Consider the following 10,697-nt stretch of genomic DNA (forward strand, 5'->3'; position numbering starts at 1 on the left):
AAAAAGCGACATCATAAGAGCTCTGATAGAGTACTGATCCAATACTTGCAATTTCACTAAATCAGTAATGATTTTGACTTAACGTTCAGTCAAGGAATGCAGTTTCCATAACGGTCTTAAGTTTTTGAATTTTCTTGCATAACTTTCAGAGTTGTTTTGTTTCTTCCAAAATTTCAGCTGTCTTCCGGGAAAAGTTATACGCCCTCCTAACTTGAAAACATTGCTTCAACACATTTTATTTATTGTCAACACACGCACACGCACACACAAACACACACACACACACACAAACACACACTTACTCCCAACGCTGCTCAAACATAATTTCCTTTTCGGTGGCTTTCTCGCTCATAAAAAAATAGCAAAAAATTTGTCCCTAATTAGCTTCAAGAAAAATTTAGTATTTCTTTGTTCTTGTATATAGTTGTAGCTCTCCCTCTTTTTTTGGATCTGCAACAAAATTTATCAGGTTTTCTCGCAATGGGCAAATTTATCGTTTTGTTCTCGGTGGCACGGTGATACCCAGCTCTAAAGACTTTTGCTCGACTCAAAATTTTGGCTGGACTTAAGCTCGACACAATGTTTGCAAACGAAGTTGAGTTAAAGTATTTTCATGGGTCCATCATTGGTCTTTTCATAAGTCTGCTTTTTGCCATTAAATTTTACGTGCAATGTTGCATCTAACCAAGTCAGCATGTATGCTCCTCCATCTACAAATCCCTCAAAAACCTGCATTATTTATTTTTAAAAGATAGATCATAATTTTGGAAGGGAAACAAACTGAATAGTGCCGACATTTTGCCGTGCCAAATGGGACTAGGACCAATACACTTAAACTAGCTGGTTTCCTTGAATCAAGAAACTTGGTAATAAACTCAAGCTACCATAAATCATTATCTTAAGATTTGAAAAATCTCTTAAGATTTTTGGCAGTTTTCCAAATGTTTCTTTAGTTGCACTGCTCTGGTGCAAAGCTATTTTGTCTTGCTCCGGTTCCACTTCTGTATATAGAGAAGCAGAAAAAACATTCGATTTCTGCCAAAAAAAGACTTAAGAAAAGTCTATTGCTGGACCCATGAAAAGACCTTGATTCGACTTTGTTGGTTATGAAATGACTAATGCTGGACCCATGAATAGACCTTAGCTGGACTTTCATCGCTATGAAAATACTTTAGCTCGACCCATGAAAAATTTTAGCTCGACATTAACTAGGAGGCTCGACCGTGTAATTATAGTCAATATTTGCCCCAACCTACTAGACTTTTAATGTCTTTTCATAAGTCGAGGCCTAGGCCTGTGTTAACTGTGTGCACAAAGGAAACAATATGGATGCACTCCAGTCTTTTGTTTTCAAATAGATAGATAAGTTATTGTGGTGGAGTATCTGGTTGATTAGAGGGATGAGACACTTTAAAACACTCTTCCTGTAGCAGTGCCTGGTTTATTCTTTCAATTGATGGAAAGTTGTGGATTTCAACGCCAAAACGCTCCGCATTTGCAACTGAAACAATCAAGGTCAAAATGTTAATTGATGATTATACCTTTGAGAAGAATTGAAAGTTCAAAAATGTGGACAATGATTACTTTGTCCGGGAGAAAGAGTGGCGAAACCCATGATTTTCAACTTCTGTTTTGTTTGTTACTGCCGTAAGGCAGCAATAAGTGATAAGCATTGTTGTCATTTCTGTTTACAAAAGAGCTAGCAACTTCTCAAAGTTACGAAATGCACAATACGCACTTTACGGAATGTCAATATGTCAATTGATTTTGTTTCTGAGAGGAATCTCTTAAGCCTACATGAAAAACAGGAATCAAGAAGTCTGAGACCACTGCATTCGAATCAAAGATCACACAGACTTTTTCAGAAAATTAGGATTGTTAGTTTTTCAAGGTTTTCAAAATAACTGTAAAAAAATTATTTATTGAGCTATGATTAAAAAGACTGAACAGTTTTAAAGCTTTCTGCGTGAATTGGAAGAAAAGAGAAGACAAATACGACTAAGTATTGTGTTGGAAAATTACAAATTGGAAATCATTTATCTCTCTTTTTCTCTCTCTCTCTCTCTCTCTCTTTCTCTTTCTTTCTCTTTCTCTCTCTCTCTCTCTCTCTCTCTCTCTCTCTCTCTTTCTCTCTCTCTCTCTCTCTCTCTCTATTTCTCTCTCTCTCTCTCTCTCTCTCTCTCTCTCTCTCTCTCTCTCTCTCTCTCTCTCTCTCTCTCTCTCTCTCTCTCTCTCTCTCTCTCTCTCTCTCTCTCTCTCTCTCTCTCTCTCTCTCTCTCTTTCTCTCTCTGTCTGTCTGTCTGTCTCTCTCTCTCTCTCTCTCTCTCTCTCTCTCTCTCTCTCGCAGGGTGTAGGAAACCGAGCGAACATAAGGCCCTTAAAATCGAATCCCTGCAAAGGCTAAATTGTAAACAAGAATGAATTTACAACTCAATTTCTTTTAAATGGAAGAAAAAAACAAACCTGCCATTAGTCAGGCTACAAAACATGCAAGCAACTAAATAAACAAAACCAAAAAAAAAATTTCTATGAGAGAACCTCAATATCCATCTAATTTTAAAAGAACCTAAAAAAGACAAAAACATCAGATTAACCTTCAGATTAACCAAATCACGGATCCTTAAAAAACAGATGTGTCACGTCCTTAAGGAGATTAAATAACAAGTTGACAAAACAACAAAGACGGTTAAAGTTCCAATATCCATTGAATTTTCTGAACCCAAATGATTTCAAAAGGGATCAAACTCTCGCTAGATTTGAATGTAATTCGTTAAGAAAACAATGACAATATTTTTGTTGATAATAAGTCATGGGACTGGACTACAATAAACAACACGTAAAGAAATACTCAAAACATATAAACAATTTAGGAAAACACAAAGTAATGAAGCAACTGAAATGTTAGCTATCAAGTGAATATTAGATATTGATATTTCAATTAACATTTGTTTTCTTTCAATTGCTGTTTTCAGGAAGCTTCAACAAAAAACAAGCAGCAAAAACGAAAAAAAACATTCAATGGAAATTTTTCAGAAGATATTACGGTAGCCAATGAATCCACAAGCTATATACTGAACTGTCGCCACTGGGACCTCACAACGTTCTGCAAATGTGGCAAGATTTCAAAGGGAACAAAAATTATGAACAGACGTCCAAATATCAAAACATTTTAAGAGAACTTGTATTATGAATGTCATAAGGCTAAATAATAAACATAGAACTGCCAACCAGATAATTTTTTTTATCAGTGAAAATATATGGGATGCGTAATTACCAATTGCGCAAAATCTCGTCATATATCATATTTTTTTTAAAAAAAATTAAATATTGATAACTCCTCTAAAATAAATGAAAGTGAGAAAAACCTTTTTTAGTTTCCAATTATACGCCTGAAGTGCTTTTGCATAATACTACATACAACTCTTTACGATAAAAACATCGGTCAGTAAAAATTGACAAGAACAAAAAACACGTTTGAGAATATAGTTCCTCCGACCACTAAGTGGAATCGGAACAAAAAGTTGTTTCACTGAAGTCAATTTATCATCGTCTTTTAGTACTTTTCGCGTATTTCAAAGGTGAGTAAAAATACGATTGCAAATGTGATATGTGAATAGGCGAGAAGACTGAAATTTTCTTAAAATATTGAATTGCACTTTTTTTTATCAAGAAAGCAAAGGATCGTCTTTTTAGAGTTCGATTGTACCACATCTTCACCATTCCTCAAAAAATACCGATCAATAAAAATGCGCCTCAGAAGCGTTCATCTTAGCGTAAAATTCGTAACCCCATTTCACCGAATGTTGAGATAATGTTACTTAAGAATTAAACAAAAAACATAAAAGATAATTTTTATCGCAGTAATATAGCTTTTAATAGAATTTATTTTAAGTTAGCTATTAAAATATTTTTAAGTTCCTTACTTGCCATTTATTATTAACTAATATGATTGACCATATCTGTCGCATATCTTCCTATAGTAGGTTTTTCCTAAAATTTAGTACTACATCAATTGCCAACTTAGTGCTACATCAAGAGTTACATAATATTATTCGTTTCATTCAGTGTTCGTATCAAGCGTTCCTACTCCCGACAAAGTCAGTTTTAATCGTAGAAAGACGGCGATATGTTCGGCTCGCGTTTTTTGATGTTGTCGGCAAAAATCAGTTTTCAATCATAGGAGTTTATCTATATGTGAGATTTTCAAACAAGCAGTAATTATCTTTTATGGGGTTCTAAACAGGCCGCTAAACTGTATATACGTTCGGTTTCAAAGCAAACAAAAATTCAACAAATTGGAACTTTTTAAAGTAATTCTAATTTTTTTTATGATCGAAACTCTGATTTTTATCGCGAAAGTTTAATCAAAAAAGTATGTTTGAAGACGATGATGTGATTATAGCTTATCTGAATTTTATCAACGCACTAAGTTTGTATGAAAAAAGGGACAACTTCGTACTTTTAGAATATAACACTGCCTATTCCTCAAAAACAAATTCTTTAGGTCTTTTAATTAAAAATTTGTCTTTTTCTTGCTTCTATTCTACGACCTGACTGATATAAATAGCAGGTAAGTGATACCGGCTGCAAGTTAATAAAAAAATTACGCTTATGACAAAAAACACGTCATGAACGAACTGTTCCTCTACTTTACTTTTGCAAACACTACTTCCCTTCGTTTCTGATAATCTCCAGATTTTTATCCAAATGAAAATGAGAAAAAAATATTTTTTGTCCCTTGAATAATTTTTGTTTGGTTTTTTTGGGAGCCTAAATCCCTTGTTGGCAATTTCAGTTGATATTCCAGAAGATGTGATAAATTCTAATCATGCCAAAATTTTTTTTTGGAGCATTCGATGATTACCATTTTTCGTAGGCGTCACACGGTTCATACTTCTTGCTCCGCAGTTATTTTAGTGATCAAACTGAACCACCCAATTTAGGGTTGGCATGGTTACCGAGAGAGTGGCAAACGTTCGCAATGTCTAGAGATTCTAAAAATAAACGCTCTTTGTCTAATTATCTCTGCTTCAATTCATGCAAATCCGAATCATCGTAATCTCTTCTCGGGTCGAGTTTTGGTCAACAAATAATGTAAGATTAGCGGCAAATAGCGGGAGAAAAAAAAACTTTTTTCACCGCAAAGCGCCCGCATCTTTTTTTCCACCTCATTCACAGGATTTATTACAATAAAAGAAATCGCAGTTAACGGATTCGAACCTGTCAACCCGTGCACGCGAACAACTTTTTATTCCCCTGCGCCATCTGTTACCTATTTCAATTTATTTCATGTGAATTTAAGATAAGCGTTGATTTTAGTGTTAAATATTTGTAAGATTTGCAATTTTCATCCTGGTTGCGCTGAAAAAATTTTTAGCGGTGATTTTTTTTCACCGCATGAGCTGTGAATAAAAAATGTTTCATCGCTTAAAAGTTTCTTTTCAGTAGATTCATTGCATTGAGTGCATATCTTAGCACTTTTTATTCAAATTGATCGCAAATCTTACATCCTTTATTGATTTTCGGCGGTGACACCTCGCCTGGGTTTGTCTGGATTGCTTCTTTATAGTCACTTTTTGTAGATCTCATGGTTCATATTTTATTATCATTACTCTGCGTCGTGTTTGCTTGCTTTTACCCGGTTCTTAGGAACTAGTTATAGACACTCGTCTGGCGCTTTGTAATTTACCCAATACATTAAACAAAAAATTGCAAACGAAATTTCATGTGAAAAAAATTGTACCTTGAGGAACTAGATAGAAATCAGCAATCGTTATCTGATCTCCAAAGCAGTATTTCCCACCGTGTTCCTCCAGTAATTTCTCGAGTGCAACAAATCCTTCACTAATCACGGAAACTGGCCAATCTTTCTTAATAAATGCGATTTTCTCCTCATCGCCATCTGAGTACTTTTTGGCCATTTTTGACGCCAAAAACGGGTTTTGTAGAGGTTGTATCAACCCTCCTATATGAGCTGAAATCTGCCGTACAATTTGTCTTTCATACAGGTCGTTCGGCAACGCTGGATTTGGTTCCGGGTGCATTTCTTCCAGAAATTCCATGATCGTTCCCGAATCCGACATAACGCGGCCATGGTATATTAACGCTGGTACTTGCCCATTTGGGTTAACTTTGAGGAAGTGCGATTCCTTGTGTTCCATTTTGAGAAGGTTGATTGGTTCATATTGGTATTTCAGCCCTTTGAAAGCTAGGAAAGCTCTCACTCTCCACGAACAGGAGCTTCGGAAATACGAGTAGAGAATTATGCTGGTCATGTCCGATTCCATATCAAGTACCATTTAAATTTCAATTGAGTAATTTTCTGTTGTTTTATCACGATAGGCAGTGCCCCTATCTTGAAATAATAAGACGCTAAATTGGGGAATTAGGCGATAAAGGACTAGAATGTTGTACCAGTTACTATTCCATATCATAATAGTTCCTTTGTCGCACTACCCGTCACTTTAAGGCCTTTTTTATATTTATTAAGATACGTTTTGAAGAATTAGAGAGATAGAAACGGACCAAATGCTAAATTTTATTTGGTGGGGCGATGGCTCGTAATTTAATGTTTTCTTAATTTAGACCAGCGAGTCGTCGATTGTTTGGTTTCAAAAATAAACAAGTTGAAAACTCTATATTGGTTTTGGACAAAAATTGAAGAATTTTCTTATGCTTGCTTCAATTTTAACTCATCGGAGTTTATACATACCATAACGACACACCATTGTAAATACATCTGATTTTATCTCGACGTACAGCAGTAGAATCGCACAGATGACTAAGCTTAGATTAAACATAAAACAATCAATACTTTTATTATAGCAATTGAGAAGCATTGAGAAAGCCATTCGAGTGGAATCGGCAAATGATTATTCAGATAGATGTAAAACAACTTGTTAGGAATAATTCTTAGCTAGTAACAGTAACGCAATAAAAATAGGTAGATATACATTTACTGGGGTTGAACAAAGTCACTATAAAATGGACATGCACATCAAGAATAAAAGTCTTTTTAGCATCTTGCTATTGTTAGCGAAAGTCCATGTATGAGTATGTCTTATAGTTCTGAAGGTAGTCTAAGTAAACCGTGATTTTTGTTGCTGTAACCATTTTAAATCACACACCAAAAAACTTTCCTGTAAAAAAGTTGTCACTTTTCTCTAATACGCATCAGAATAAAAAGCGAAGGATAGAGGCAACCGGACTTGAGTAACAGAACCTTTCGGCGCTGAGCCAGCAGATTTCAAAAGAAATAAAACTTAAATCAGTGCCGAATCATTGTATCTCCAGAATACTTTAAGATCCTTTATGTGGAGTTTTTCTTCATTAAGATTTTTTTGAGGTGAAACATTTCGCCCACGCTAAGTCTATCCTGTATTGTATGAAAATTACTCATACGCCGAAGCCGAGTCTCAGCAGCATAATCTCTTACTCTGATTGCTTACGATTGGTAACTACTACAGTAGTATACACGCTCTTTATTTTTAAAAAGTTGTCTGTAATTGCCACAAAGCCCATTTAGTTTAGTGGTTATGAATTACTAAGCGAATTAATTGTTACAAGTACCCACGCGATAGTTCAAAACGCACAAACTTTGTTGACGGGAATTAATCGGCACATATTATTTTTCATGCAGTAAATTTTATTCAAAAATCAAGACTAGACAGAGAGAGCACAATTTACACCGTCCCGAAAAACAATGTCTATAGACTGTTTCACCGCGTGTTTGTTGTGTCAACAACCTACGGGATTGTAAACTTAAGATTATATCACTATAAAATTTTTTTTGAATAAAAAACACTAAATTATTTATTTTAAAAACGTGACATTTAGTAAAAGCTAACTTAAAGTTTTATGTACAAAAGTGTATGTAAAACGTGAAGATTTACAATTTATTAAAGCAAAGTCGAATGCTTTCAATGACATCTTGCATATCAATAATTTTTGATTGCTTCAGAATATCATTCCAAAAAAGTTCTGTCAATGCTTTTTTCAAGGAAGCTCTCGTTGTTTTAAGTCTAATATTGGAAAACAGACTATGATATACTGAATGGCTTCTACAACAAAAGTCTACAGTCAAATACTTAATAAACCGTTTTATGTTTAGATTATTCTGATCAAAACCAGATATGCCGCATAAATTTGGTGCGTTTTATAATGGTCGTCAACTTGAGCCGCCGACGACAACTAATTAGAAGTTTTGTTGCTATCCATACATCACTTGTAAAAAAAAATAAAGAAATGTAAAGCCAGATTTAACCAAGTTGATAACCAAACGCTAAGTTTGATCAACTGCAGGACAAATCAGTGAGCAAATGTACTTTTTAAAGAAAATTTATACCCCGAGTTGCAGAATTTCTCCAAAATCAAGTACGAAATACGTTGTGTTTCACCAAAATTCAGCAAAGTAAAACATATTTCAAACTACGTTGAAATGCGCACAATTTTGGTTGAAATTCACTTAAAATTCAGATCATTTCTACGTAACGAAAGCACGTTTTAGACAACTAGTGCAGAAATGCCCATCAGTTTCGTTGCATATAGTCCCACCACTTTCATTGTCTTTCCAAGCCAAAAAGTGCTGAAGTGCCATGGAAATCTCAGCTCAGGGAAACCACTTTGTCTTTTTAATTCCCGGGTCGAGCTGTTACCGCCATCCATCACAAATTTTTTGTAAGATAGACGGTGAATGTGGAAAATTTGGTAAGACAAGCGGTGAATGTCGAAAAACTTGTAATACAAGCGGTGGGTTGCGGTGAAAATACGTAAATCAGGCGTTAAATGCAGTGAAAAAAAACTTAATCATCTGGTAGATTACATAACTTCACCATTGAATTTAGCGGCGAAATTACAACATTTCGCCGCTTTGAAAAAAGTGTGCAAGTTAGGTGAGTGAAGCGGTGAATGCAGTGAAATTACATAAATTCAAAGCTTATTTTCAGGCGAAATTAAATAAATTTACCGCTTAGAAAAAAGTTTTGAGATTGTCTTACCTCAGAAGTTTTTGCTGTGAAATTACATAAATTCACCCCTTAACTTAGTGGTGAAATTTCATATATTCAGGCCTTAGTTTAGTAGTAAAATTGAATAAATTAGACGCGTAGAGAAAAAACTTTAAAATTGTGTTAGATCAGAAAGATATGCAATGAATTTACACAAATTCACCGCTTAAATTAGTGTTAAAATTACATAAATTAACCGCTTAGAGAAAGTGTTAGAATTGTGTGAGATCAGCAGTGAGTGTGGTAAAAGTATATAAATTCACCGCTTAACTTAGTGGTGAAATAACAAGAAATCACCCCTTAGAGAATGCTTTGAACATTTTTATCGAACGAAGTTAAGACACATTTATAAAAAGACGCACATTAAAATTTACCCACGAATAATCATACGTCTTTTTGAAAATCATTCAAATGGTGAACTTATGTAATTTCACCAGTAGAGTAAGCGGCGAACTTACATTAAATCACCACAATTTGCCGCTAAAACTTGTAATTTCACCGCTAATCTTACAAAATTTTATCGCGCATGTTTTACAGAAAGTAGAGTGAAATTGATTTAATTTCAAAACAAATAAGCAAAATTTTTGTGACAAGTGCCGCAGTGGAAAAAAAAGTGGCTGACATGCGGGATGTGATAGTTACCAATCCGTGTAAGGACTGCAATTTGTAGTAAGTGGTGAAATGTGGTGAATTTTGTAAGTTCGCCGCTCACTCTAATGGTGAAACTACATAAATTCAACGCATTTCACAGCAAAACTGTGTATAAAATTTGCGGTGAAAAAAAAAACAAATCTTCACCGCTTAACTAACATATTTTCCTATTTTTCCTCGACCCGCGAAAACAAAGAAGGTTTTCGAATTATACCACGTACTTAAGTGTTGATGCGACGTGTTGCCAAATGCCTCGCTCAGTACGAAAAAGTTCAGGTATCAGAGAGGTTCGGCACCTTAAAAATAAGTTCAGTAAATTATTGAAAGTGTTCTTTTAGGTTGACGTCAGCGGAGGGGCAGAATCTGTCTTTCAATCTGCTGACATAACGTATGAAAACATCCTTATCAATGGATAACTTCATCAATAACTTCAAACCTAATTGCATATCTCAATCTATAGAATCAGATGATCACACTTGCGTTGTTTTGAAATTACATAATTTTTAACTACTATCAACATGTTCTACAAAAACAGTACACTGCAAGAAAATCAAGCGTTCTATTAAGAGGTCCTCTTCCTCCATTATTTTCTTTGATATCTGCGCTTGTGATCTGCGCTTGTTATCAGAAACGAAAAACTGCCAAAAATATGTCATGATTCAGGAAGTAAAAAGTGCAATCTGGGTTCAAAATAGATGACTATCATGAATCCAAGTGTGAACCCAGAGTTACTTCTCATAACATTTCTTTAATAAATCAGTATATTCCAATTTTACTCAGCACTGAGTCCCGTTATTTGCAGACTAAAAAAATCTGACAGACTTAGCTTTCAATCAGCATAAAATAATTATGACGTTTTGAATGCTGTTTATCTAAGTATGATTAGAAGTGGACTGCTGTTTGTCTGAGTATGATGAGACATGCACTGCTCTATGTCGGAGCATGATTAGTCATGAGGTGAGTGATTCGAATCCTTGTAAGGATGGTAATTTAAAGTAGGCGGTAAAATGGGGTGAATATACCGCTTACTCTGGCAAAGAA

At 34.8% G+C, this 10,697-nt stretch overlaps 1 protein-coding gene across 1 annotated transcript; it reads right to left on the bottom strand.

Moving 5' to 3' along the window:
* Positions 1-1,022: 1,022 nt before the first annotated feature.
* LOC142349934 (maleylacetoacetate isomerase-like) lies at positions 1,023-6,707 on the bottom strand. Its single transcript, XM_075401791.1, has 2 exons — positions 5,744-6,707; positions 1,023-1,501 (listed from the first exon to the last, which is right to left on the bottom strand). Exons 1-2 carry the CDS (start codon positions 6,297-6,299, stop codon positions 1,368-1,370), a joined length of 690 nt encoding a protein of 229 aa, XP_075257906.1. The 5' UTR covers positions 6,300-6,707; the 3' UTR covers positions 1,023-1,367.
* Between the last annotated feature and the right edge of the window lie 3,990 nt (positions 6,708-10,697).

Source organism: Convolutriloba macropyga, chromosome 11 (assembly GCF_964194025.1).
Source record: "Convolutriloba macropyga chromosome 11, txConMacr16.3, whole genome shotgun sequence".
NCBI classification, from domain to species: domain Eukaryota; kingdom Metazoa; phylum Xenacoelomorpha; order Acoela; family Convolutidae; genus Convolutriloba; species Convolutriloba macropyga.

Excerpts from the sequence above, each read along its gene's own strand:
- LOC142349934 (XM_075401791.1), bottom strand. The coding sequence starts at position 6,299 with ATGGTACTTGATATGGAATCGGACATGACCAGCATAATTCTCTACTCG. Across the intron at positions 1,502-5,743 it reads TTTCTATCTAGTTCCTCAAG|TTGCAAATGCGGAGCGTTTT; the intron begins GTACAATTTTTT and ends TGATTGTTTCAG.